We start from the raw sequence: 26,382 nt of genomic DNA, 5'->3' as shown, positions 1-26,382 counted from the left end.
TGGCGCGAGGGGGAGGGGAGGGGGGGGGGGGGGGGGGGGGGGCTGGCGGCTTTTAGCACCGGTTGGGCAGAGACAACTACGCTGGGCTATTACTCTCGCTGCATGTTTCGGCGCCTGCGGAAACGATCGACGGACGATGAGCGATGCCGATCAAGGATGGGGTCCGGATCAACATCTGGCCGGCGGCGGGCAACGACAATGTCCGAAGCCGAGTCGTTGTCGTTCTCGGCGAGTCCTGGGTTGAGATTCTGCGCGACAGCGGCGGCCAGGACGTGCGAGGCCCAATCAGCCCGCGATCGGCGCCGCGAGAACGGCTTGGACAGCTCACGCGCGAGCGACTTGTGCGGGAGCCGCCCTTGTGGAAACGGTGGCGGTGAGAGGCTGTGGTCGGGATCGTACTCGCTCGTGTACGACGAGTCCGACTCGTCATGAAGCTGTGACGATTGGTGTCGGAGCAGGAGACCCGACGCCATGGCCAGGAGCGGTGCTGGGCCGAGTGCCTCCAGGCCAAACGTAATGTCCTCAGTGAGCAGGGTCCGCGAGCGGGCCATGGCCGCCAGCTTCTTCTTGCGGAGCGCAGCGAGTGTCCGCTGCATGTTGTCGCCACCGGACTTGCGGACCCGATCGCGGGGAACCCGGCGCGGGGGCCGCGAGCCCGGGCCCAGCCGTGCCGACAACGAGCGCGGGAACGACTGCTTAAGCTGCATCCGCGCGCTATTGTCCAGCAGAGTCGACTGGAACCGCAGCATGTTCTGTGGTGAGGGCGGGGAAAGATGCCCGCCTGACGAGCTTGGCGGCGGCAGGTCACGCGGTTCCCAACTCTGATACGGGTTGGATGCAAGCGCAACTTCCGGCGGCAGTGGCGGATAGCCCGCCTGCTCATAGGCATGCGCGGCTTCTTCGTAGTAGGCAGGCTCATCAAGCGCCGAAGACGTCGCTGTCGACGTCTCCCCGCTCCGCGAATGGTCCGAATGAGAGCCAGAGTCGGACTCGCTCGAACGCACAAGCGGAAGCAGGCGAGCCTCATCGCGTGGCTGAGATGTTGCGCCGTGTATCGAGTTGGACGACAAATCGGATGCGTTCGAGTCGGACGCTGAGCTACGACGCGCCGTGGTCACAGGCATTGGCACTATGATGCCTGGTGGCGAGATCGAGGTCAGAACAATTTGTCCGGCCGAAGTTGACGCCGAAACATGGCCATGCTCCGACCAGTCCCCGCCTCCATCGTTACCTTTGCCCATCTGCCGGTCTGCAGACATGCTGGCAGCGGCATCGTCGGTGGGGGCTCTGTCCGACGCGCTGTCCGCAGCGAGAGGTGCTGCCGACGCCTTGGCCAGCTTGCGCTGCCGGCGCCACATGCAGAGGACAAGCAAGCTGCAACAGCAGCAGATGAGAAGCGCAAGCAGCAACGAGCCGCGAATGAGCCACGTCTCGCCTGGATCCATCAGCCACTCGATGTGGGCGGCAATGCCAGTTTTGGAGCTCTCGGTCGCGGGGCGGACGTCGGGCGCAAAGTCAGCGTAGCCCGAGTCGCCACTGACAAGCGCGACAATCGGGGTCACAGCAGCATCACTATCGACGAGATGAACCCAGAAACGTGAGGCCATAAAGGCTTCAAACGCGTTGCCGCTCGCCACAGCTGAATACTGGCTTGATGGCGCGGGCAGCAAGGTCCATGCCCACGACCGCGAGACTTCGGATCCCGAGTAGACGTACCCGGCGCCGTTCTCCAGATACGCAACGGCAACTCTGCCAGTGTCGAGCAAGTATCCAGCACGCGGCGCATCCGTGACGAAAAAGACTTGGTAGCGCGCACCCGGCGTCGGCGGAGTACCGATCGAGGCGTAGGTGACCGCGTAGACGGCAACAACGTCTGCATCGGCCGCGGTGATGACCTCGCGCAAATCGTTAGCCGGTGCTAGGTCCGGCAGTTGCGCGCGGGTAGAGACGGCATGGCCGGGGTCGTTGGCGGCGTCAGGGATAATGCGAACAGCGAGGTCGGCAGCGTGAGACGAGGCAACGAGCGCCGGCCACTCGGCGCCATTGCCATCTATGCCGAGGGCCAGCCGCGGCGGTCCGGTCCACGGACTTTCTGGCGGTGCCAGGGGAGGAACCGCTGCGCTGATCTCGGGGACGTAGTCAGAGACATCGTCATCGGTCGTGCCCAGCGTTCCGCGATCGTTGCGGACTTGGGCATAGACGGCAATAGGTGTGGAGGGCGGTGTGAGACCAGCAAATGCAGAGTGCTTCATGGTGACCTCAATGTTGGCACCAGCGGCGGCAGCAGCAAAAGTCTCCTCGCTCACCCGCGCCCAGACCCAGTCGCGTGCAAGGCCGCTGCCGCTGTAGACGTAGCCAAGACCATCAGCGATCATGGCAACGGCGTAGACGCCGGGCTTCAGCTCGTAGCCTCCCGAAGGAACACTCGGTGCAGAGACGGCAAAGAAGATCGAGTGGTGCAGGCGCGAGGAGCCGCCCGGCGCCGGTGTCCCGTACGTCGAGACAAGAGCGCTGGTGGCACTTTCGTAGGTGAGGCTCTTCAGCGCAGCGTAGTCTCCAGAGGCCGGGTCAATGTCGGTGGCGTAGAGGTTGTTGGAGGTGCGACCATCGTTGCGCGAGTCTGAGACAAGCAAAGGCGACAGCGTCGGCGGGAGGGCGAGCCAGTCAGCTTCGAGCCCATCCACCATGATAGGCCCCGAGAGACCAGGCGGAGGCGGCGGTGACGGCAAACCAGGCGGAGGCGACGGTGGCGATGGTGGGCCAGGTGGCGCAGGGCCAGCAAATGGCCCGGTGTTGGGCACGTAGTCAATGAGATCGTCGCCAAAGTTAGTTGGCGAGCCTTGGAACGAAGTCGAGCGTGCAACAATCTTAAACGGCTCGGCAATCGAAATGCTCAGGTCGGCCCAGAGCTCGCGCGAGAAGCGGAACTCGGTGTGGCGGCCAAGTGTGGCGACGCCAAACTGCGACGGCAGCGTGACCGGCGACCACGACCAAAGCGCCGAGCGCCGCGGACCCGAGTAAAGGTATCCCTTGCCGTCGAGGACCATGGCGATGGCGTAGTCGGAGCCGCCAAGGGCATAGCCGCGGCTGGCGGCCGAGAGCGGGACAACAAAGACTGCCGTTTCGACGTCAACCGGCCGCTTGGCGGCACTCCACATGGAAAAGGCACCGTAGACGGTGGAAAAGTCGGTGGCGTGCTTGACTTCAGCAAAGTCGTTCTGGCGTCCAATAGCGTGCGGGTACGGCAGAGCGTCGATGACTCGCAGAGCGTCATCGGGGCCGTCGGTGACAGAGGTGTGTGCAAGGCTAGCCCACTCGGCAATGATGCCATCGACAACGACGCCGGCACCGGGTTCGGGTTGGCTCATGGTGAGCGAGAGAACCTCGGTCGGCGAGGCCGGCAGCTCCTTGTCGCTGCCGCTCATGGTGATGCGGATGAAGACCTGGAGCTCTTTGGCTTCGAGGCCCTCGAGGGCGGCGGCGGTGGTGAGAAGGGTACGAGCGATGACAAAGTCGACCCCAGGCCGGCCAGGCTCGGCCTTGACGCCTGACGCAGGCACGGTGGACGGGACGGGGATCCACGCCCAGTCGGTCTGGGTCACGGCGTTTTCCTCGTCGTAGACGTGGAGTACCGAGTCGATAAAGACAAAAAGCGCCGAAAAGCCGGGCCGGCCAAGCCCGGTGTAGCCGCGGTCGAGATCCTTGATACCTAGAAAGACCTTGACAGAGCCAAAGTGCGGGATGGGATTGGCAAGGACGTCGAGCTTGGCACGACGCGGGACGGCGCGGACTACAACATTGTGGTCCGAGTGGGCAAGGACGACTTCGATGACGTCTGCGTCAGGGTGAAAGCCCGGTAGGATGTCAAAGTCGTAGTGGCCCTGGATCTGCGAGCGGGTGCGAGCGGCCCAGTCGGGGAGGCCGAGAGCTTCAGGAACGCATGTCCACGCACACACGCCGCCGCAGTCGACACCCTCTTCCGCCGCATCGAGAAAGCCATTGGAGCAGTGAGGAACACCACAGTTGCTTGAGCACACCCCACCGCAGTCGACGCCCTCCTCAAGCGGGCCAAGGCGGCCGTCGGAGCAGTGCGGGATGATGGCCCACGGTGGGAGGCCGCTGGCAGGACCCCGAGCTGGAAGCCACGATGCAGAGCTGGCACCGAGAACATCCTGTTCTAGAGCAGCCATGACCAGGAGCGGCGCAGTGACGGTAGGCTCGAGCGAGATGCCGACCTTGGCAAGGAGCGAGACATCAAAGGCTAGCTCGACGACGCCGCTTGAGAGGATGGTCTTGGCGCTGACCCCTGCGCTCGACTCGGGCGCCCACATGGCCTCTGTTCGTGTTGGATCATAGCCGAGGGCGGCACGGACGGCCGGCGGCGAGGGACGGATGGCTTCGGGCGAGCCCGAGCCGACAAAGCGCCAAGGCGAGCCATCAAAGTAGGCCATACGTGGCGTTGGTCCAGCAACCGCAAGAAAGAGGGCGACGTCGGCGACGACATCGATGGCGCCGTACCTGGCCATCGACACCGAGTCGAGGCGAATGTAGAGCTTTCCGGCCGTGACGTTGGTGGCGAGGAAGAGAGCTGACTCGCCGTCGACCGATTCGCCGATGAGCGCAGTGGCAACAAACGGATAAAGCTCCGGGCTAGAGGTGTGACGTAGGCGAAGCGGAAGGCCTTTGCCGCCGGTCAGCACAGAGGCCGGGATGGCATCCGAGACACCGTTGCCTGCGGCCGGGTTGGCAACAATGGTGGCGTGAAGATAGATGGCAACAGGCGGCGAGGCGATGGAGTAGAGGAGCTCGGGCGGGATGGCGATGACGACAACACGTCCCGAGGTGTCTTGGTAGCCAACAGACCACTCGCGGCCGTTGGTAGGCGTGGGCACGACGATCCAACCCCAGGAGCGGCCGGCCGCCGGGTCGTGGCGGTAGAAAACGTCGTTGAGGATCATGCGATCAAAGCCGGCGGAGAGGTAGCCGGTCGAGTCAGACTCGTCGGTGTTGATGAAGAGAATGACGTCGCCCTGACGAAGCGGAAAGTCGCCATCAACGGTGATTGTGGCCACTATGAGGTTCTCGACTGGGCTGTGGGCCGCCGAGAGCGAGACCATGTTGGGCGCGTTCGAGTCGAGCGAGGAGTCGGGCGACGACTCCCACGACATGGCCGAGGCCGTGGTGATGGGTGAGGGGTATGGGAGGGCGAGTGAGGTGAAAGGCGGGGTGACCTCGAAGGAGTGCACGAAAAACTCGTTGTTCGTCTCGTCGGCCTCTGGGATGGCCTCGGTAGCATCGAGGGTGATGGCGAGCGAGTACATGCCGACTCGCGAGATGGGAGGATGGGTGGCGCGGACGGTGGTGGTCGCCGACGGCAGCAGGTGCGGCGCTTCAAAGTTGCCGACCTGAGCTTGGGCAAACGACGACCAGATGAAGGCTCTGCTTGCCTGAGCGATGCCGGCGCCGACGTTGGCGTACGTTACCAAGAGGTCAAAAGACGAGCCGGCCGGCGGCTGCGGTGGATCAAGGACAACCGAAGAAACGACGAGGTCTGGCGGCGGCGAGTGCTTGTAGGTAGTGCCGTAGGCAATGTTGAAGAACGACTCGAGGAGGACGTCGTCATGATTGTTGGTCGTGTCATACTCAATGACGCCGGGCTCAAGCTCAACGGTGGCGTACACATGGTTGCCAATGGTTGAGCTGCCGAGCGAGACGGGAACGACGACGGTGACAAGGCCACCCGGCGAGGTGTAGAAGCCCTCTGAGAAGAAGATGAGCCGCGAGGAGAGGAGCTCGCCGTTGTGGTAGATGGAGAGAGTGGCTGAATACGGATCTGCCAAAGGCGGCGGCCCTGCGCCGCGGTTGACAACAACTACAGAGACCGGCGTCGAAGCCGGGATAGAGACCCAGCCAGACTCTGCGACGGTGCGGGTAAAGTCAGGAATGATGGAAACGATGACAAGATCCGGCGCGCCACCGTAGACCTCGGGATGGTGGATGTTGTAGACAACGTCGTCAAACTCGGCCAGCGAGCGCGACGGCGAAATGTAGGTGGGAAATCCTAGGGCATCAGTCTCGGCGAGGTAGTCTCCCGGATTGCTGTACCACGGCGCACCGAGAGCCTCGCCAGACTCGCGGGCGGCAAAGACAACGGACCAGTAGTCGAGAATGAGGGTGGTCAAGCCGCGGCCGTCTTGGTTGTCTTGAGCTGCGACAATGTCGGCAACGACGGTGGCGGCCCCCGAGGGCGACATCCAGTGGTTCGTGTCTGCGGCCCACGACTCCCAGTAGATGGCGTTGATGTAGGAGCGAAAGTCGTCGACTCGTGAGCCAGCGAACGAGGGCATGGCCAGGTGGAGCGGGCGATTGCCGATGAGTAGCGCGTCCGGGTAGGTGTAGGCGATGCGGGCAATGAGGTCCACACCGCCGTGGCGGAGCCAATAGTAGGCCTGGGGGGCGAGGGCGTCGAGCGTGTCAAGGAAGAGGCCATCCATGCCGAGGTCGTTGAGGATGTAGTCAAAGCCGGCCATGGCGACCGTCCCAATAGTCGCCTCTTTGAGAAACTGGAACCAGAGAGGGTCGCCCGGGTTGACGTACAAGCCGCCCCACTCGCTGTTCTGGTCGGGCTTGCCGTCGGGAACGGCTTCAAAATAGGAGCCTCCGGCATCTGTAAACGTGCCCGACATGTCGACGTAGAACGAGGGGTAGCCCTGGCCTTGCAGCCACATCGCGCCGGTCTCGTACGAGTGGGCCAGCGGGCCGTCGCGCGAGTTGAGGCCGGCACGAAGCGAGGCGTTGCGCGGATCGTTGAGAGTGGCGCCGACCCGCGGCTCGCCATAGTCCTCACAAACGGAGACGTATCCGATGACGATGGTGTCGTCTTCGGTGCCGAGAACGTTGTCGGGCCCGTCGCGGAGGTCGCGGACCTGGTCTGCGGTAATGAGCGAAGAGCCACCACCCGGATGGCAGATGACGAGGTCATAACGCTCAGCATGGCGGATGTGGTCGTCGGTCCATGCTGAGAGGAACAGCAGGTAGTCAGAGGTAACGTTAATGCCTGGGAGCGGGCCGCGGAGTACCGAGCCGATGGTCCGGTCGTGCGAGCGATATGACGGCGGGAGAAAGTCGCCAGCCGCAGTGACTACAAAGGCCGAGTAAAAGTACGAGGTGACAGGGGCGAGCTGAGGCGAATTGTCGACGAGGTCAAGATGGGCGCCGGCATCGGCGGAGGCGTCGAGTGCGTTGTCGACGACAATGGTCACGTTTGTCGGAGCACCCGAGGCCAGCGGGGCAGCCGGCATGCCGACGGGCGAGCGGGCGATGACTAGCCTCGCACTAAGAGGAAGAACAGGCGGGAGGTCGACCGAGAGCGCAAACGAGGTCGGGCCGAGCGGACTGACTTCGAGAATCGGCTGGGCACGCGGCAAGACGACGTCACGCGGCGCAGGGCCTGACGGCGGGACAAAGATGGTTCCGTTGGCGGCGCGAGCCAAGACGACGACGCTCACGGTGACGTTGTCGTAGAGCGCAAGCGCCGGTGGCTCAAGCGTGTACGGGCTGGCGGCGGCGGCGCCGCAGGAACAAGGGTGGTGGCGGTAGGGCCGAACGAGGCAAACAGCGGCGCGGTGGCGTCAAAGCCAGGGGTGGGGAAGGTGTCGATGTTGACGATGGCGAAGAAGCGGAAGGAAACTAGGGCGGCATAAGCGTCGGGGGTGCGAGGGCAAGCGGCGTGCCCGCCGGAACGAGACCATGCAGGACCGAGAGAGGTATGGAGAAACGCATGACACTGACGTCGGGCGTGGCTGGGAACGGCGTCGTGGTGTTGACCTCAAAGGCGTCGCCGGTGGGCGGATAGGCGAGCGGGCCAACGATCGAGCCCGACGACTTGAGGAAGCTCGGATTGTGAGCGCCCACGACAACAGTGCTTGTAAAGACCTCCAACCGCACGTCCATGCCGATCGAGGTGCCGCGGTACGACCCGCCTGTCGTGCCTGAGCTGTCGAGGTCGAGGAACAAGACAAGATACGGCTCCAGGGTCTGGATCCAGAACGACAGGTGAGGCTCGTCAAGCGAGTCGTCGACCCACAACGAGAGCTCTTGCATGTACAGCTTGTCCTCGGGAGCGTATGGCCACGCCTCGCTTCCGCTCCCGGTCAGCGTGGTGCGGAATCGCTGCATTGCGGTGAGAGGCGGGCCCGCCGAACGCTCGCTCCCGTCGATCACAGCCGCACCAACAAGCCACGACTCCGCATCGGCAGGTGGCGCCGGGAACGTCATCGCGAGCTGGGGAAGGAAGGGGCCAGGAGCTACAGTCCACCCGGCCACGGTTGTGGCCGTGGCAACGAAGCAAATTGTGAGCAACAACAAGTATCGCATCCTCTTGCCTCATCAAAGTGGGGTGGGGTGAGGAACGTTTGCCAAGGGCCAAGCGGATGCGGGACAGCAGGTCAATGCCAATGAAGTTGTCATTAGTCGTTGCGGGAGCTTGCCGCAGTGCGAGGCTCCGAGACGGACGATGGAGAGGCGAAAAGAGCATACCACGTCATGCGTGTGATAAACAGGTAGCTAGCCTGTGTGATCGAGCTGTGGGGCGTGCGTGGGAAGCCTTGTCGAGAGCGAGGTAGGTCGAGCATGACAACAGGGCAGGCACCAGTGGCAAAACACGTAACTATAACAAAAACAAGTCAAATCATCCAAAAATTGTGTATTTATATATTTAAGTGTGTAATACTGACATGTTTTTGGATTTTTTTACTTGTGACAATAATAGTTTTACTATTTCTTATTTGTATTTATATTTATATATAGTTGGGAATGTGGATTATTAATGTTGGATATATGAGCGACATCGTGGCGGCGAGCGAATAGCCTGAGCTACGGCTCAACGTTGACTGTTAGTGGCCTCTACTACATATAGATCTTTAGCCCATGATGTGATCTATCTGTTGATGTGTAGGGGAGGCTCTAAAAAGTCTCATATCTTGACAAAAGCCCAATAGCGATCGAGGACGTGCAATCAACCCGACATCAGGCAAGAGCACATTCAGCTGGAAAACAAATCGAGGCAGCAGTCTGTCGTACGATCGCCGGCTGCGCCGCGATCTGCACAACAGCTTGCGGCGACCCAAACCCGCACATGTCAAGCACCGAGCGTGAGCGCTAGACCTCTCTCTAGTTTCAAGACGAGCGCTATGCAGAGGTCCCCACAGCGTCCGGGCCGAGCACCGTGGTCATGGACCCGCTCCACAGCCGCACTTGTCATCCTTCTGGCGTGCTTGGCGCATGCGAGCGAGAGCCTTGTCAGCGGCTACCTTCCGGTCATCTGCATGCACGGCTTCTCATACACCAACAACGCGGGAACGGTGGCGGACTTTGACGACATCATAAGCTGGCTCGGCGAGGCACACCCAGGCCAGTCGGTAGTCTCGCTCGACATCAACAACGGGATCGAGTCAATGAAGCCGATGTGGGCGCAGCTGTACGAGACGGCAGCGCTGGTGACCAAGACGGTGGCGAGCAATCCGCAGCGGTACGCGGGGGCTTCCACATGCTCGGCCACTCGCAAGGTGGCCTCCTCTTGCGTAACGTCTTGCAGCTTGTTGATGGCCTCAAGGTCGCCAACTTTGTCTCGATGGCCGGCATCCAGCAGGGCTACTACGGCACCGCCGTGCTCGAGCACATCCTGCCCAACGTGACCGAGCGCGCGCTCACCCGGATCCTCTACACCCGCGAGCTTCAAGACTCGCTTTCTGTTGCCAACTGGTGGCACTCGCCGTTCGAGAGCAACGTCGTCAGTGCACAATCTACGCCTGGTTGCCTCGGAGTCTCGTACCTGGCCGACAACGACTACCTCCCATCGCTCAACAACATCCGGGCTAACAACGTAACCGCCGCGTACAAGACCAACTTTGTGGCCAACGTCGACCACCTCTATCTCTTTGGCTCACCCCAGGACGGCACGGTTGTCCCGTGGATCTCCGAGCTCTTTGGCTTCTTTGGCCCTAACGACCTCTCCACCCTCATCGAAATGGAGGACACGCCCGAGTACGTCGACGACACCTTTGGTCTCCGCACTCTTGATGCCCTCGGCCGTCTGCACCGCACCGCCGTCCCCGGTATCGAGCACTCGCAGTGGCTCCACAACAAGACCAACTTTATGGCGCACATCGCCCCGTTGCTGTATTGATCCATTGATCCATTGATCCATTGATCCATTGATCCAGACCTCATACCTCATGGGGTCTTCTGCTTGTCAATGAGCATGAAAACGGTACAGCAGGACGGGCTCAAGTCCACACCCCCAGTCCCCCCCCCCCACTCCACCCCGCCACCCCACCCCACCCCCACCCCACCCACAGCTACACAAGACCACACACATCACGCACACACTCGTCCCCATGGAGTCCCATAGCCACTTGCATGACCACTCCCACTCCCATCCTCACCACAGTCCTGGTACCGCCGACGACGGTGTCGTGCTCTCGGGCGAGGTCCACGAGGCGCTCGACCCAGCGGAAGAGGAGGCGCGCGAGGAAGAACACTTTCGCGACATTGTCCGAGCCATTCTGTTCTACCGGCTCGCTTCGATGCGGTCGATTGAGCTGAGCGCGCTGCGGCTCGGCCAGCTACCGCCAGCCCACCGTGCCCGGCTGCAGCCGATCATGGGGCCTGCGCTGACCAAGTGGCGGGCGTGCGTCGAGGCTAACTACGAGGTTCTCGTTGAGATTGTCGATGTTCTGGGTCTGCCATGGCTGCCTCGCCCTCAGAACGCGTCTGACTCGCTGGTGGAACTCATGCGGGGCAAGGATCGCGCGTTCTTCGGCAACATTCGTCCACAGGACTCATCCAAGGTCGAGTCGACACTGCGACAGTTTGTTCGCGACTGGGCCGCCGATGGCGCAGCCGAGCGCGACGCGTGCTACGGGCCGCTCCTCGACGCAGTCGACGCCGCCTTTGCCGATGCCGACAAGTCACGCGTTCGCATCGCCGTCCCGGGCGCTGGGCTCGGTCGGCTGGTGTGGGAGTTTGCCCACCGCGGCTACATCGCGCAGGGCAACGAGTTCTCGTACTTTATGCTCCTCGCCTCCAACTGGATGCTCAACCACGTGACCGAGCCCAACTCCGTCACTCTCTACCCCAACACGTCGACGACAACCAACCTCATTAAGCGTGAGCATCAGTTTGCGCCAGTCACCATCCCGGACGTCTCGCCGCTCAACATTCCGGACGACGCGCAGTTCTCTATGGTTGCCGGGGACTTTCTCGAAGTTTACGGTGCGCCTGACGCTGCCGGCGCCTGGGACGTGCTTGCCACCTGCTTCTTCATCGACACCGCCCGCAACCTCTGCGCGTACCTCGACACCATCAGCCACATGCTCGCGCCGGGCGCCATCTGGGTCAATATCGGGCCTCTCCTCTACCACTTTGCCGACATGCCCAACTACATGTCTGTTGAGCTCGCCTGGGACGAGGTCGAGCTTCTCATCACCGAAGCCGGCTTTGCCCTCGAACGCGTCGAGCATGTGCCGTCGACTTACGCCGGCTCGGCTCTGCCGTCGCTCATGCGAGTCGAGTACAACTCGATATTCTTTGTCGCCCGCAAGACCAACGGCTCTGCCGATGAGGAGGAGCGGGCAGCACTTTAGTTTCTACGCCGTAGCCTCGGCCTCATCGCCGTCGCCGCCGCCGCTGGGTCCTCCGCTGCTTCCTGCACTACCTCCGCCCTGCAGTGTGCTTACAATCGCGTGCTCGCGCGGCATTATGGCATTGGCGAGCGCGATCGCCATCAGTGTTCCGTCCAGCGCCATGTCCACCTTGTTGAACGCGTCCTTAGCTAGCGTCCAGAACGAGTTTCCACATCAAACATGAGCTTCTCCACCGCATACAGCGTATCCGACACGCTCTGCAGCACGTCGAGCTTGAGCAGCGGCGCCCGCGTGCACTCGGCAAACGCACTCGCGCTCTTCTGAGCCCGGGTTAGCACCCGCAGCGCCTCGCCCTTGAACATATCGGCCGGGATCTTGACGACTCGAGCCACGCATCCGCGCACATACTCCACCAGTTGCCGCTGCACCTCCTCCGGCGACGGCTCAGAAGCCTTAGTCCGCCGTCGGCGCTTGCCCTTGTGCGCCTTGCGCACCTTGCGTGCCTTGCCCTCGCGCGTCTTGCTCTCCTTACCATCTCTCCCCGCCGCTTCCGCCTTGTCGGTCTTCCTTGCCCTGCTGTCCTTGGTCTTTCCCGCCTTGCTCTTCCCTGACTTGCCCTTGCCCTTGCCCTTGCCCTTGCCCTTGCCCTTGCCCTTGCCCTTGCCCTTGCCCTGGTCTGCAGCAGCGACCTTGCCAGTCTCTGTACCAACCGCTATCTGCACCTCGGCTTCGGGCTCGGCCGCCGCTGGCGCTGATGTAGCATTCTCATCTGCGGCCTTGCCCGCCTTGGCCTTGTCCGACTTGCCCTTGCCCTTTCCCTTGCCCTTGCCCTTGCCCTTGCCCTTGCCCTTGCCCTTGCCCTTGCCCTTGCCCTTGCTCTTACCCTTGCCCTTGCCCCTGCCCGACCCCACCACACCAGCTCCAACCTCCGCCTCCCCTGCCTCCGAAAGCTGCACCGGCTCCTGACCAGCACCCAGGTCTCCCGCCACCACGGTATCGTCTGCACTGCTCATACTAGCTAGTAAGCTCCCGCCAACCACAAAGTGCAACCAGTTCGCTCTTCTTGCCGTCTACCGCGAGCAGTGTGTCTCGACCCCCCCGTCCCCGGTCGCTCACCCCAGCCGCGGCGCGATCGTCCCAGAGCCTTGCACTCTTCTCTTCCAGTCCTTACATGGACAACAGCGACGTCCGTGCGCGGCTGGCCGAGCTTCGCGCAGAAAAGGATGCGCTAGCAGAGCAAATGCTTGCCCTTCACAGCTCGCTCCAGGACATGACGACGCTGGTCGGCTCCGAGATGCAGGCCCTTGTCACCGCCCTCGCCACCGGCGCTCCCGACCTCGCCGCCCGCATAGAGTCGGCCATGGCTGCAAACTCGGCTATGGACGCGTTTACCACCACACCTGGTCTATCGTCACCGCCTAGCCTCCCGCCTACCGCTTGCGAAGATGAGCCCGCTGTGGATGCGGCTTGGCGCGATCCATCTTGAGCAACGAGGCAAATGACGAGCCGAGCTCGTGCCCATCGGCCGTGTACGTCACCGTCGAGGGCGAAATGCCGGGATAGACATGCGGCGCCACGCGCGCAATGTCGGGGAACGCACGCAGCGTGTACGCCCGCGTCACGCTCTCCAGCGTCGGCAAGAACTCGCAGTACGCATCTGAGGTGGCGAGCAGCGACGGCAGAGGCGCGTCGGCGGGCTGCGAGTCAGCCTTGAGCCGGAGCACATTGAGCATCGTCACGATGAAGCCACGAGCGGACGTCTTGCCACCGCTGACATAATGCTCGATCATGGCATCGAGAAAGCCGCCCGAGCCGCCCAGCAGCGCTCCAAGCGTCTCGTCTTGGTAGTATGACGAGGTGAGGATGCCGGTAAAGATGCGGAAGAACCGCGCGTGGTACACGTTGTTGTGCGGGTGAGCCAGAAAGTGCTTCGACGCCACCCGCCAGAACAGTGGCGTCAACTTGTCAAGCACTCGCTCTGGGACCATCGACACCAAGTTGGCGAGAATAAGCACAATGTCCATGTGCAGCTCCGAGAACGTGGCGTCGACCGTGTAAGCAGAGTACTTGCGCGGCCCGCCCAGCGGCGTGTTGACGAACCCGCGCTCAAGCTCAGGCACAAGCTCTACAAGCTGAGTGCAGAGCGAGTGGAGCATGCAGGCCATCCGTGAAACTGGCGGCGGTGCGTCCGGGTCTGAAAACCCCATCAACGCCAGCGGTGATGGCGCCGTCATCACACGCATGGATCCCTCAAGAAGTGCAGTAACAAGGTTACCCAGTGCCCGTCGCGACGCCAGCGAATACATGTGCGTCGCCGGTGAGCACTCGCTCGGCTCGTAACCTCCCAGCTCTGTCCCGGACCGCGCCAGCCGCTCAAAGTCCAATTCGTCGGGATGCAGGCCAGCCATCACCGCTACAGCGCCAGCAATGAGCCCGCTCTGCTGCGCCAGCGACGACCACAGAAGCTCGGCAGGCTCCTCCGCCGCAAGTGCAGACGTGCACCGAGTCAGAAACTCCGCTGCAGGCTCAATGTCCGCCACGTCGTCCAGCCCCAGTAGCATGTCATGCAGCGCTTGAACTCCCCCAGAAGACACAAACGACGCATACAGTCGATGCTGCAGATCTCCCGAACCCGTCGTTGTCAATAGGTACACCATCGACGTTGACACAACAGGCACGTGCACATACGGCAGCATCCGGAGCAAATACCCCGCGCTCGTCACAGCCTGCAGCACCCGGTCCGGGTACAGTCGCAACATGTGCACAAGCACGCAGTTAAAGTGGTTAAAGTTGCCCTCAGAGTCCGCCTCAAACACCCGAAACAGCTCGTGGATGAGAACATCGAGCTTGACCTTCATAAACCGCGTCATCGCCCCGGTCGGGTTGACCAACAGCGAAACAACCCGGAACGATCGCCGCATCGGATCCTCAGCTGTCCATTCGCGTGCTCGGTACGCCTCAGTGTGCGCTCCTCGGAGCGTCACTCGTCCCGCGCCGCCCGCAGAGCTCGAGCCAACACTCTCGCTCCGCACACGTACGCTTGACCGTCCCGAACTGCTGCGCTGCTGTCGATCTCGCCCTCCTTGTCCACACCGATGCACAAATGACATGAGGTTCTCCGCCATGCCCTCCTGGAAGAAGAACTCGACAGCCTCGTTGGTCGCCACAGGCCGGTCGAGATCAATGACCCGCGTCAGCAGCGCCATTCGCGGATCGTCCTCGACTTCCGCCTCGGCCTCGTCTTCCACCTCGTCCACGTCCTCCTCGCCACCCTCGTCGCCCCATCCCGCTGAGCTCGACTCGGAGCGGCTTCGCACCCGCCCGCTCTCCGTGGCCCCGCCGTCGTCGTCGCCACTCGCAGCCTCGGCGTCGCCCACAGACGCATCCAACTCGTCCACCTTGAGGGCAAACGGATCAACTCCACCAACACCCATGTCCACTCCCTCAAGCATCACTCCATCCGAGGTCACCACCGCAGCCGCGGGTGCGCCCTCGGCAACCTCCAGTGCCGCCTTGCGCTCCTCCTCCTCCTCCCCCTCCACATCTCCGCCGTCTCCGCATTCAGTTTCTGCTTCAGCTCCTCCGTCTCTGGCTCGGCCTGATCGCCGGCCTCTTCCACAACAACCTCAGCTGTATCTCCCTGCTCCATCTTGTCGGCCTGTCCGCGTCCACCTTCCTGTACACGGACACACCCTCCCCCAAGTCGCCCGTCGTACTCGTGAGGCTTGGTTGGTATCGGTCCTTGGACACAAAGCCTCACCGCGCCCCCCCCCCCGTACCCGCACCCCGTACCACTCCCTCCCGCCCCGCTCCCTCCCCCCTCCCCCCTCAACTCCCCCTCCTCTTGTTGCCCATACCTCGGACATCACCTCTGTCAGAGGTGTGTGTCTGCAGATAACTGTGGCTATCAACTAACCTCCTCCCCTGCCACTGCCACAGCCAATGTCCCCCCCCCTCCCCCTCTCTCCCTCCTCCAACAGAACGCTGGACACCGGTGGGCTGAGCGGCTCGTACAAAAGCAGGCCACCAGTGCACATCTCTTCCCGCGCCACTACCAACCTTCACATTACCATCACCATTATGGCCCTTCCATCGCACAACATCCGCATCGTCTCCTTCAACGTCCTTGCCTCCGAGTACTCACGGTTCAACACAGACTCGGGGAGCCACGAGTCCGACACCGCGGCAACAGAGCGTTGGCAACGGATCGCAGACCTACTTGCCGGCGATCTCGCCGCGGACGTCATCGCCCTACTTGAGGCTACTCTTCCGTTTGTTCGCTTCCTTGCTACAGTGGGTGGGTCCGATCCCGACGCTGTGGCCGAGAACGCTGTCTTCTCCATCTCGATCGGCCAGACTAGCTATTGCGCCGCTGTCGCTCTCCGCCGTGGCAAGCCTGACGGTGCCGCCCTCCTGTGGAAGGCTGACGTCCTCGATCTTGTCGATGAGTCGACCTATGGCATCATTCCTGTTCACTTTACAGCTGCTACCCGGACGCCGCGCATGGCGCTTGTCGGCCTCTTCACTGTCGCCCATGCCCCCGCCGACGCAGGCATCCTCGCCATCGCCGCAACGCATCTCGAGGGAAATCCTCGCCGCTCAGACGTCCGCGCTGCTCAACTAGTTGAGCTAGCCTCTGCTATGCACAACGCCGCTATTGCGCTTCATCCCACAGATGCCGAAGACAAGACCACATTCGTCATCGCCGGCGACTTTAACCACTCCCTCGCCCGCATCGACGGCCTGGACGCCGCCCTCGCCCCGCTTGGGCTGACCCGGCTAACCGGAGACGACATTGCCATCACCTTTACCCAGCACAACTCGCGCTCAGACTCGGGACCCATTCAGAAGACCATCGATCACATGTACATCGCTTGTTCCCCGCGTTGGACACCAGGCCAGCTCGACGTCTCGCCACCGGATCGCGCAGGCCGCGACGCCCCCTACCACGATCATTGGCCGTCTGACCACTTTGCCATCGAGACAACACTTGCCTACCTGCCGGCATGAACTGAGACTGCGGCTCACGACACCAGCGCTCCGCCTGTCCCTGACGGTGGCTTGTACGCCGACGGGAGCAGGAACGTTTGCAACGCATTAAACGCATAAGAGTGCCGCCCGATGTTGAGGAAGGCGTTGTCGCGACGGACCCCATGAGCCCGCATCAGCGTCTCGGGTGTGACTCCGTCCACGAGCGCGTGCTTCTGCTGAAGGACTCGTGACTGCTCGAACGTCACAGACATGGAAGTCCGGTCCTTGGCAGACTTGCACACCGTGACTCGGCCACCTAGCAGTGTCCGAGTCAAATCCGCCGCCCGAGTCAGAATCTGGGCGTTCTTTTCCGACCGCGACGACTGCACTTCGTCTGCCAGCCCTTGCATGCTCGCGTTGATCTCGCTCAGCTCCGGAAGGACCCTCATTGCAACACTTGTCGCTTCGCCGCCAAAGTGGTACTTGACCCACCGGGAGTAGAACGACTGGAGCCGCGACAGCGACTCGGCATTGATATCTTCTTGTAGCTTAGAGCCGCCGAGCAAGTTGGCCATTGTCTGCATCTCGTTGATTCCCTGCGTAAAGAGCACAGGCACTGTCTCAACCCGGAGCACCCCTCCGCCAGCCTCGAGCCCACCACCGATGCCGCCCAGGACTCTTGCGTCAACCTCAATCTGGAGTACAACGTCAAGATTAAGTCCAACCCGTGGCTCACTCCGGCCCAGGCTCGATCCACCACAGCTGCGGCTCACCTCGAGAACGACAGCACCTCCCTGACCTCTGCAGCGCTCCTCGACACTTGCACTCACGCCCTTAAGCTGCACCACAAACGTGACGCCGGCAAGCGCCCGGATCGCATCGTCCATGTCACCGAGCATACCCAGCTCCTTGCCTTGTGTTGAGAGCAGCGACTCAACTTGGAACAGAAATCCAAGTGCTTCCAGCTGCTGAAGCGCCGCCAGGCCCATCGCACCAGAGTTCTTTGCCACAGCCCACTCGAGATGCTGGGCAAACGAGGTGATCGCTGCCGTCAAAGCCTGAGACCACGCCACATCACGACGGCTTGCCACCCGTAGCCGCGTCACTGCCTTGGGCGTTCCCTCCAGCATTTGCCGGATACCACCAGTCTTGAATCCATAGATGTGGGCGGCAAAGGCCCCGACCGTTGTTGTCACCGTCGTTTCGCACCCCCCATCGTCGCTGACCACTTCCATGCTCTGCACGTGCAGGTTGGTTGGCACAAGTGCAAGCTCTGGGGCACTCTTAAGCGTCGACGGTTTGAACTGGACGCTGGTCTGAAGGGGATGCTTCTGCCCTTGCTCCAGGTAGTTGGCGAGTGTGAGCACGCGGTCACGTGTCGCCTGCACTCGCTCAACAACTCCGGCTGGAAGCTCGCCACGACTGGCGACTGCTCCGTTGATGACCTTGACCGCACCGTCGATCTCCAATTCAAACGCACTCACGGCCTCGTCCAAAAGGAGCAGAGCCAGCTGGAATGGGATGTCAAAGCAGTACTGGGAGACAACGAGCGACTCGGTGATGTGGAGTACACCGGACGATGCCGTCCGCAAAAGTACCGCCGCTCCACCCGCCCTGTGCCCACCACCACTTCCTTGATGTCGTCGATGCTGAGGACACACGACGACTCCACCTGGCCGCAACTCTCGCCACCGATGCGTGCCACTGCAGGTGCTGTGACAGTCGTCCCGGCCACCAGCTGGCTCGGTACAAGCACAAACTCTGCTTCAGCGAGCAGGGCGTTTGGGTCCGGTGGCGTCATCCGCTCACCTTCAGCTGCGTATACCCCGATCCGCACTAGCGTCTCGTCCTCGCCGCTCACCTCCAGCCGTAGTGCAACAGCAAACCTGACCATCCCTCCCAGCGGCTGGACCTCTGTCCGTGCCATCTCCTCTCCGTCCTCACTCCACACCACCACCATACACCCGCCGGCAGATTGACTCAATCCATACGGCATCGAGTAAGTGAACCGCCGGAGCGAGACCCCGGCCCAAACCCGCCATCGTGGGACCGCCTCGTCATCAGCGACATCCCCCTCGCCGCCATCGTGCGATGTGCCAGCAGCACCTGACGGACCTGCCTCGTCGTCCTTGCCTCTTTCTGCTTTTCCATGCATGCTCTCCCCGAGCGCGCGGCTCCGCTTCACAAGCCCAGCCGCGTCGTTGAGCCAGCACGCGGAGCAACAGCGGCGGAGCGCAAAGTCGAGCTCTACCCTCTGCTCGGCTGTTGCCTCCTGAAAGCCGAGAAACGTTCCCTGCGCATCCGGATGCTCTGCCAGTGGCAACGAGTGCTTTGAGCATGCCGAGCAGAAGATGAGCCCGCAAACTCTGCAATGGTGTCTCCGAGTAAAGAGCGAAAACGCTACCCCACACCAATTGCATGCAGAGCTGTCGGCATCGTCCTGCCACGACCCGGACCGGGTCTCCCTCCGTTTGCGGCCCACAGCTCGTAGCCGCGACAGCAAACGAGTCATTCCCCTTCTTCCTCACCACCCTCCTGCCCAAAAGAATCCACAGGCAGGCAAGCCCTTGGTGTGCGGAAGAGTGCCGTGGTGGTGATGCACGCCACAGGTGTAGACCGCTTCGCACACCGAACGGGAGCCGTTCGCGGATCGTAGCTCACAATTCACGCCACTGACGAGCTCACACTACACCATGTCTCCTGCAACGATCAACAGAGCAAACAAGATCCAGCATCTGTTCTGCAGTGCTGGCATGCAGGTCCCTCTTTGTTATTCATCGGTATTACCATCCGCCATGTCTGCCACAGCGTAGACAAGGGAGACAAGTTCTTCTGCATCCAGTCGCTCAAGTTCAGGTCTGAGACTGCGCGGGTCAGCTGATCCTGTTACCACAGCAGCAATCTGTGCCAGAAGCCCGTCAACAATCTGAGGCCCCCCAGCTCGCTTAGCAGCGTCGATGGCGGCAACAAGCGCACTCAAGCCGCTTCCAATGCCGTCCATTGACGCTTGGACAGCGCTCGGAAGAACCTCAGACCGGAAACCAAGGTAGGCATGAGCTTGAACGAGCGAGGCAGCAACAGTAGCATCGGCAAGAACAAGATCAACAGAGCCGGTGTATATGAACTCGACAAGCGCCTGGAGCGCGGTAGCCGTAAGCGGCTCAGCTGCTTCGCCAAGTCGAACCTGCCAATCGTCGCTTGCACCCTCGGCCATGAGCAAGCCGGCCCCACCAATGAGGGCAGCACACATCGGCGAGCGCGCACAGAGCACAAAGGTGTGGACCCGAATCCGAGTCCCATCGTTGGCCACAAGGTCGTAGTCGCCGGTTTCGGCAGCGTGTTCCAACTGTTGCCTCATTCGGTCAATCCTCAGTGCCTGCTGGCCGAAGACAGGAGGCCGTGAGGCATGGGCTCGCATGAGGCCGGCAAGTGCAGTGGGTCCGAGGCTGCCCAGCTCGGACGAAGCCAAGAGCTCGTCCCATGCCCCAGGCGGATCTAAGAGGCATGTGACTGCCACATGGTTGGCAAAGGCGTCGAGGCCTGCATCCAGAGCACTTGAGTACACCCGTGCAGCGTCAATGACGGACACCCGTCCGTCATCAGCATGCAGCGTCTTGCTCGCCCCAACTGCAATGTACTCAGCAAGAATCGTGCCCACAAGAGAGCAACGAGCAGGCCACCCAGAGGCAGATGCCGGCGTAACACCGCCGCTCAGAGCCATAGGAACTCCAAAAGGAGTTTCATTCCGCGCTTCTGGGGCAAGTGCGGCAAACGCTGTGTCGAGATCATCCGCCAGCGAGAGCTTGTGTGGCAGTGGCGGGAGATGAACCCGGACCAGCCCTTGATCTAGCCCGTCCACCATAGTTCCTCCCATAGCCAGGAGAGTTCCTGTGGAACTATCGACGTCGGCGGCATGGAAGCAACGGGAGTTCACCGGCGTTGTGTCGACCACCTCCCATCGGCCCTCGGCCACGTCACAACGGAGAAGAGTCGCACAGAGCTGGGCACTGGACTCGCCGCCAAAGACATAAACAGCACCATTATACCAGTGGAGTGTATGGCCGGTCCGGCGCTCAACCTCCATGCCACAGGTAGCCACACGTCGCCACGCCGGTGCATCGCGGCTGGCACCGTCGAGCGCATACAACGTTGCCGACGACGCCACACCCGCATGGCCCGAAAAGAGGTACACAACATCAGACTCGGGATCGTATGCTACATCTGTGTTGCATGTCGGCGGCGGGCCAGAGCCGCCGCCGTTGTCGAGTAGCTTCTTCCACACCAGGCGCACGTCGGATCCCGGACCTTCGGTCCTCGCCACCGCCAGGCGCCACGTGTCTGCCAGGCGCGTTGTGCCCGAGAAGCCACCAAACACAACGACCGCATTGCCTCCAACAACTGTCGCCGCGTGCCCCGAGCGGCTGTCCGGCCGGCCAGCAATGGGATCGTCCTCCACGCTGGCATCGATCCACTCGCGCGTCTCTACATCAAAGGCGTAGACATCGTTGAGATTAGCGCCGGCTGCAAAGCCGCCAAAGACAATGATGACGCGGGCATCCGCCACATAGCTTGCAGTGTGAAAGTAGCGACTGCTCGGCTTGTGGTCGGGCTCGGCCTCCCTCCCACGGCCTCTAATGCTCAACCAGCCACCATCAGCAGCTGCATGAACCCCAACCACCCACATGTAGTCCTCTGCCGCCCGCGAGTTATCGCCACCAAACACGCATACCATCCCCTCCTCCCCACCCACCCACGTCAGCGAGTGTCTCTTGAGACCAGGAGGGCCCTGCCTTTGTTCCGTATTGTTGGCCATGTCGCTCGAGTGCGAGTCAGGTGACCGCGTAGAGCAGACAACCAAACAGGCTACGCAGTCGGAGCAGAAGTGGCCTAGCGGTGTTCTGTCCGCCCTATTGAGCCCACCGCACCCAATCGCGCCCGCCCAATCGCGCCCGCTGCGCCCAATCGCGCCCGCTGCGCATGGTGGCTCCACGGCTACCGCTATTTTTCTCATGGCTCCCGCCGCAACACAGCTATGCAGGGACCTGATGGTGTCTGTCCTCCATTCGGAGGATTTCTCGTCGGCCATTGAGCGAGCCTAGCCGCATGGTGGTGTGGCTACTGCTCTCGGCGGACTCACACGACTTGATCCAATCTCAAGCGCGTGGCAACTGTTGTGGCCAACTCATCACTACTGCAGACAAGGACCCGTGTCAAACTCTCAACCCATCCGCCTTTTCCAATCGCTCTGCACCCAGCCAGTCGCCCGCACCTCCGCCAAGTCGTGCCGCTTCGCCCTCAACCGCAACCCACCTGTCGACACCCTACCGACCACTCGTCCACTCACACTCCTCTACATACTTTGAGACATACTATGGAAAGCGCGCACTGCAGCTTCCCACTCTAATTGTGCTGTGCTTCACCTGGGTAGGCCCCCCCCCCCCCCCCCCTTTCTCCCCTCCTCCCCTTGGTTGCTGCCGTTTGTTCATTTGCCATCTTTGTTCGGTAGCCGAAACGTCACCCCGAGACTCACACAGAACACCAAACGCGCATTACCGGGTCGTCATCACTTTCTTCTGGCCCCGATACAGGCATGTGGTGTGGTGCTGCTGAGTCTGACTCTTTCGCAGTATGATGGGTTCGAGTTTGATCGACCTGTGGATCTCAAGGCAAAGGCCGATGGTAACGTCATCGAGGTCGGCGGCTGGGCCCTAGTCAACCAGCGGCTGCGGTACGGAACGTCGCTGTTGGCGATTATGCTCACGATGGCCGGCATGGTAAGCGTTTGGCGTGGAAACAAGGCCTTGGCTTTCCCGCTGGCAGTCCTTCTCCTCTTTACCGGCTTTCTGGCGGTGGCGGCAACAGTCATCGACTCGGTCGACGTCCGCGACGCCCGCGATCGTCTGTGCTCACTCGCCACGTACTCGTGCAAGGGCCCGCAGTATATCGCCACATGCGTTTTTGACGCTCTTGTTGCTGCCTTCCTCATTGCGGCTGCCGCGTGCCTCTTCTTCCTCTACCGTATGCCCGCGCGCCGCCAGACCCGGACCACTCGAATCGAGTCCGAGTCGGACGACGGCGTCAACCTCCCGATTGTGCCGGCGCCGACCACGCAGCGGTCGTCAAAGCCCGGAAAGACTGAGCGCGTTGCCGAGGCGCGCCGCGTTCTCACTTCGATGCGTCCTACCCTTGGCATTGTTGTTTCCAACTCGGTCGACGAGGACGGCGTCGCCGTCACCGACGTACTGCCGGGTAAGGCTGCCAAGGCCGCCGGTCTCAAAACCGGAGACGCCATCCTATCCATCGGCGCCATGCAGACCAACGACCATGAAGACTTTGACCGAGTCATGGCCGAGGCCTTCCCCGGTGAGTCCGAGCCGGTTGTTCTCCAGCGCGGCGGCTCGCGCAAGAACCTCAACGTTACCTTTGGCGGGCACTACGATGGTCGCTCGTACACCGCCAAGGAGATTCGCCACCTGCGCAAAGAAGCAGGCGCAGACTGGGTCATCGCCCAAGAGGAGGATCGCAAGGGCATTGCGCCGATTCCGGCTCCCTAAATCATCATGCCCCCCATGCCATGTCTTATGATGACGACGACGAGTCCAGCTCGGGCTCGGTGTGCGTCTCGTCTGTGATGGACACAACTTCTACCCCGGTGATTGGCCGCGACGAGACGGCCAGCTGTCCCGCACGCCGCGACCGCGCCGGACGTGCAGGGCTTTGCCTTTCCCCGCGTGCCCGCGCTGAGCTCGCCGAGCCGCTTGACCACGTCCGCTCGTGGTGTGATGGGCTTGTTGGCGGCTCGGCTGCGTGTGCAGCTGCCACAGCAGCTGCCACATGCGGATCGGCTCCCACGCTGATGACCTTGCGAAAAACAAAGATGTGCGACGATTCTTGACCCCACGAGCCGCCAGACCCATCACCCGAAGACGTCATCAGCTCCCAGCCCCACGCGGCCGCCGTGTTGAACACGTCAGCCAGCGAGTGGTTCTTGATGTACCAGCCCTCGCGCGGATCGCCGTACACTGTCGACGCCGGAAAGACCCGCACCGCTGGCGGGTATGTGCCGCCATTGAGAAACGACATGGCTGCCGGCTCGATCGGACCCTTGACCAGAATGGGGTACACCGAGTACTGAAACTGGGAATCGTGTGATCGCGTTGTGTGCTTGATCGTCGTGTACGTCGTCACATGCTTGCGCTGCGCCTCGCCCTTTGACTCGCTCAACGGCGAGAGCAGCGCTACCAGCGACGGAAGGTCGAAGAACTTGGCCTCTTCTAGAACGCCCTTGTACGATATGCTGGGCGAGACAATGAGCTTACCCATGCGGAGGTAGTTGAGAATCGGCCCAAAGAACGCTGGATCTCGATCCAGCAGAATGGCTCCGGTCTCGTCCTTGGTCGACACCCACTCGCCCGACGCCAGCGCCGCCAGCATCGACGACGGCTCCATCCGCAGCGTTGTCCTCGTCGTCGCAAACATCGTTCCACCCACGTTGAGCTGGATCCACTCCGAGTCTGACTCATGCTCGCCGTGACCGCCGTTCGCCCCTCCCACGCCGTCACCTCCCCCGGCGGTCTCTGCCATTGTCGGTGGCTCTGCCGCCATCTTGACCATCGCCTCGTCCATCGCCGCCATGTCGCCGCCTGTCGTGCTCGACTGGCTCGACCTGCTTGATCTGCTTGACCGCCTTTGAGCGCGAAGCACCTTCTGGCCCTCTTCCCACGTTCCACAAGCCGCAACCTTGACTTTGTCGGTCAAGTGTCCTGCACCCGCCTGTTATGCCACCGACACCGTCCGCTGTGGCCTCGTGTCGAGGCCGAACGAGTTGAACAGCAGCCGGAGCGAGTGGCGGACTCCCCTGGCGGCTCGTTCTGTCTTTGGCCGGCGGCACCAGCGCCAGCACCACCAGCACTTCCCTCGCTGCGAAGGGGGCTCCATCCCAGAGTAAGCAACCCATAGCGGAGGGTGCGGCGCAACGTAGTGCAACGCATCCCTAGAGTGGGACGAGGGCGCATGGCACACCGCGCCAAGCGCGAGAGCGTGGGCAAGCCGTTCTACATTCTACCCCCCCTCCCCCCTCCTCCTCCTCCCCTTTCATACGCATACCCTTGCATGTGCTGTCATCCTCCCATACATATGCAGCGCAGCGCATAGCTTCAATGTCGTGGCTCATGGCCAGCCGGGCCGGGCGTGGGGCTTTGACCCGAATGGCGATCGATCGTGGTAGCTGTCACAAGGCCGGCGAATGTGGTTCACGACCTTTTCCGGAGCGCACGCGCTCGACGTCGCACACTCACCTCGCGAACATACTAGTCGGGATGAGTGCTGATGCGCCGAATCGGGACTCGCTAGACAAGCTGCAGGCTGCAGGTTTGCGTGGGCTCTCCCCTTCTCTTTGGCAAGCTATGCTTGCGGCAGACTGTGGCGTGACTGCCGAGACGGAGGAGATCGACACGGTCAAGGATGCTCTGGTGGCGTTTTGTGAGAAGCGGGCGGCTTCGGAGGTCGAGGGAGTGACCCTGTCTAGGGATGATTGGATTGAGGTTGCCAGCTCGTGTCTGAGTCACAACTTTGCGGCCAGCCTGTCCGTGGCTGGATTTGTGGACTTCATGCTCACTACTGCAGCGCGGGAGGCTCAGGCCAAGGCTGAGCTGGAAGCGCAGATTGCGGACAAGGATGCCGAGATTGCGGACAAGGATGCCGAGATTGCGGACAAGGATGCCGAGATTGCGGAGCTCAAGGCGATGTCACAGGTGTCCCCGACGTCGAGACTCGAGGTGCCGTACTTGAAGCCAGTGCGGGCCAAACACTTTGCGGGCGTTGTGCCGACCGGTAGCCGCTGGGTTGCCTCGCCCGAGCTTCTTCTTGCGCCAATGCTGATGGGTGAAGTGGTGATGGGTTTGCTCTCTCTTGGGACCAGCGGCACGGCCTCACTGGAAGTGCAGCATCTGGATGACATCCCGGATGCGTGGACAGGCTTTGTGGCATCTGGCCTGCGTAAGGCGAACACGATCGGAAGCACCGTAGTCTGCCACGAGCTCATCAAGGCTACCTTACCGCTGTTTCGGGGGCTCAGCAACAACCACAAGGTCCAGTCGTTCTACAGAGGCTCGGTTGGCGTGGCAGCGCTCGAGTCATCGTTGACTCATCGAGTGTGCGAGGGTCTGGGTCACGTCTTTGCCAACCAGCAAGGGACACGGGCTGGGTTCCACTCGTCCAGCTCTCAAAGCACATTCTCTGTGGCGTCACCTGTCAAGACCAACCCGAGCCACACGGACCGTGCACGTGCGAAGCGAACCGCAAGCTCTTCGTCACGTAGCCACGAGCCGCAGACGTCCGGGCTGTACAGCAGCGCAGCCCGGATGAACATTGGGCGGGAGATTGCGGTCTCACATGGGCAAGGTTGGGACGGGGTGAGACCAGTTGACACCCAGCTCAGCACCAAGGTGGATGTGCTGTTTACGTTTGAGGAGAACGAGATGGTGCTGCCATTGGGACTGTGGGAGCCTGGATTCGATCCCAAATCGGCCCAGTGTCCGATCACCATGCACAAGAGGAAGCAGGCCTACGGCTACGCGCACAACCTCACGCGGGCCTCAGCGGGCTTTCCACACACAATGGCGCTCGTGGCGCTGCGGTCCGAGTACCCGACGCGGGCCAACAAGGCTCTGCAGGTGCGGACGAAAATGGCAGTCGACGGCTATGTGCTCCAGGCTGAAAAGTGCCGCGCGCTTAAGGCCAAGGCCACCGACGATGAGCCTGTTGA

General features: G+C 61.9%; 12 protein-coding genes across 12 annotated transcripts in view; 5 read left to right on the top strand and 7 right to left on the bottom strand.

Moving 5' to 3' along the window:
- Positions 1–89: 89 nt before the first annotated feature.
- AMSG_11605 (uncharacterized protein) lies at positions 90–7,301 on the bottom strand (the record flags this gene model as incomplete). Its single annotated transcript, XM_013907422.1, has 1 exon — positions 90–7,301. One exon carries the CDS (start codon positions 7,299–7,301, stop codon positions 90–92), a length of 7,212 nt encoding a protein of 2,403 aa, XP_013762876.1.
- Positions 7,302–7,689: 388 nt separating this feature from the next.
- Positions 7,690–8,178, bottom strand: AMSG_11604 (uncharacterized protein; the record flags this gene model as incomplete). The annotated part of the gene is made up of 1 exon (XM_013907421.1): positions 7,690–8,178. The coding sequence occupies one exon, from the start codon at positions 8,176–8,178 to the stop codon at positions 7,690–7,692; it is 489 nt and encodes a 162-aa protein (XP_013762875.1).
- A 1,369-nt stretch (positions 8,179–9,547) lies between these two features.
- Positions 9,548–10,186, top strand: AMSG_11603 (uncharacterized protein; the record flags this gene model as incomplete). Its single annotated transcript, XM_013907420.1, has 1 exon — positions 9,548–10,186. The coding sequence occupies one exon, from the start codon at positions 9,548–9,550 to the stop codon at positions 10,184–10,186; it is 639 nt and encodes a 212-aa protein (XP_013762874.1).
- Positions 10,187–10,261: 75 nt separating this feature from the next.
- Positions 10,262–11,876, top strand: AMSG_11602 (uncharacterized protein; the record flags this gene model as incomplete). Its single annotated transcript, XM_013907419.1, has 2 exons — positions 10,262–10,290; positions 10,451–11,876. The coding sequence occupies 2 exons, from the start codon at positions 10,262–10,264 to the stop codon at positions 11,643–11,645; spliced, it is 1,224 nt and encodes a 407-aa protein (XP_013762873.1). The 3' UTR covers positions 11,646–11,876.
- AMSG_00484 (uncharacterized protein) lies at positions 11,625–12,726 on the bottom strand. The gene has a single exon (XM_013907309.1). The coding sequence runs from the start codon at positions 12,656–12,658 to the stop codon at positions 11,834–11,836; it is 825 nt and encodes a 274-aa protein (XP_013762763.1). The 5' UTR covers positions 12,659–12,726; the 3' UTR covers positions 11,625–11,833.
- A 291-nt stretch (positions 12,727–13,017) lies between these two features.
- On the bottom strand, positions 13,018–15,534 carry AMSG_00483 (uncharacterized protein). Its single transcript, XM_013907308.1, has 2 exons — positions 15,503–15,534; positions 13,018–15,321 (listed from the first exon to the last, which is right to left on the bottom strand). The coding sequence occupies exon 2, from the start codon at positions 15,095–15,097 to the stop codon at positions 13,076–13,078; it is 2,022 nt and encodes a 673-aa protein (XP_013762762.1). The 5' UTR covers positions 15,098–15,321; positions 15,503–15,534; the 3' UTR covers positions 13,018–13,075.
- Positions 15,535–15,725: 191 nt separating this feature from the next.
- Positions 15,726–16,612, top strand: AMSG_00482 (uncharacterized protein; the record flags this gene model as incomplete). The annotated part of the gene is made up of 2 exons (XM_013907307.1): positions 15,726–16,510; positions 16,543–16,612. 2 exons carry the CDS (start codon positions 15,726–15,728, stop codon positions 16,610–16,612), a joined length of 855 nt encoding a protein of 284 aa, XP_013762761.1.
- On the bottom strand, positions 16,441–18,543 carry AMSG_00481 (type I inositol-3,4-bisphosphate 4-phosphatase; the record flags this gene model as incomplete). The annotated part of the gene is made up of 2 exons (XM_013907306.1): positions 16,441–18,219; positions 18,276–18,543. 2 exons carry the CDS (start codon positions 18,541–18,543, stop codon positions 16,670–16,672), a joined length of 1,818 nt encoding a protein of 605 aa, XP_013762760.1. The 3' UTR covers positions 16,441–16,669.
- Positions 18,544–19,386: 843 nt separating this feature from the next.
- AMSG_00480 (uncharacterized protein) lies at positions 19,387–21,348 on the bottom strand (the record flags this gene model as incomplete). The annotated part of the gene is made up of 2 exons (XM_013907305.1): positions 19,387–21,235; positions 21,299–21,348. The coding sequence occupies 2 exons, from the start codon at positions 21,346–21,348 to the stop codon at positions 19,387–19,389; spliced, it is 1,899 nt and encodes a 632-aa protein (XP_013762759.1).
- A 592-nt stretch (positions 21,349–21,940) lies between these two features.
- Positions 21,941–23,185, top strand: AMSG_00479 (uncharacterized protein). The gene is made up of 2 exons (XM_013907304.1): positions 21,941–22,040; positions 22,205–23,185. The coding sequence occupies exon 2, from the start codon at positions 22,370–22,372 to the stop codon at positions 23,168–23,170; it is 801 nt and encodes a 266-aa protein (XP_013762758.1). The 5' UTR covers positions 21,941–22,040; positions 22,205–22,369; the 3' UTR covers positions 23,171–23,185.
- Positions 23,186–23,195: 10 nt separating this feature from the next.
- On the bottom strand, positions 23,196–24,251 carry AMSG_00478 (BTB/POZ domain-containing protein KCTD17; the record flags this gene model as incomplete). The annotated part of the gene is made up of 1 exon (XM_013907303.1): positions 23,196–24,251. One exon carries the CDS (start codon positions 24,249–24,251, stop codon positions 23,196–23,198), a length of 1,056 nt encoding a protein of 351 aa, XP_013762757.1.
- A 770-nt stretch (positions 24,252–25,021) lies between these two features.
- AMSG_00477 (uncharacterized protein) overlaps positions 25,022–26,382 on the top strand; it is a gene marked incomplete at both ends in the record, with an annotated part of 2,617 nt that continues 1,256 nt past the window's right edge. Inside the window, one exon of the mRNA XM_013907302.1 lies at positions 25,022–26,377. Coding sequence (XP_013762756.1) covers positions 25,022–26,377 — 1,356 coding nt within the window. The remainder of the gene's footprint in view (positions 26,378–26,382) is intronic.

This window comes from Thecamonas trahens, assembly GCF_000142905.1.
Source record: "Thecamonas trahens ATCC 50062 unplaced genomic scaffold supercont1.2, whole genome shotgun sequence".
Lineage (NCBI taxonomy): Eukaryota > Apusomonadida > Apusomonadidae > Thecamonas > Thecamonas trahens.
The sequence above is the reverse complement of the archived record's forward strand: the minus strand, read 5'-3'. Positions and strand labels throughout refer to the sequence as shown.

Bases quoted from the DNA above. Each gene is read 5' to 3' on its own strand.
- AMSG_00483 (XM_013907308.1), bottom strand. From the start codon at position 15,097: ATGCTTGAGGGAGTGGACATGGGTGTTGGTGGAGTTGATCCGTTTGCC.
- AMSG_00479 (XM_013907304.1), top strand. From the start codon at position 22,370: ATGCTCACGATGGCCGGCATGGTAAGCGTTTGGCGTGGAAACAAGGCC.
- AMSG_00484 (XM_013907309.1), bottom strand. From the start codon at position 12,658: ATGAGCAGTGCAGACGATACCGTGGTGGCGGGAGACCTGGGTGCTGGT.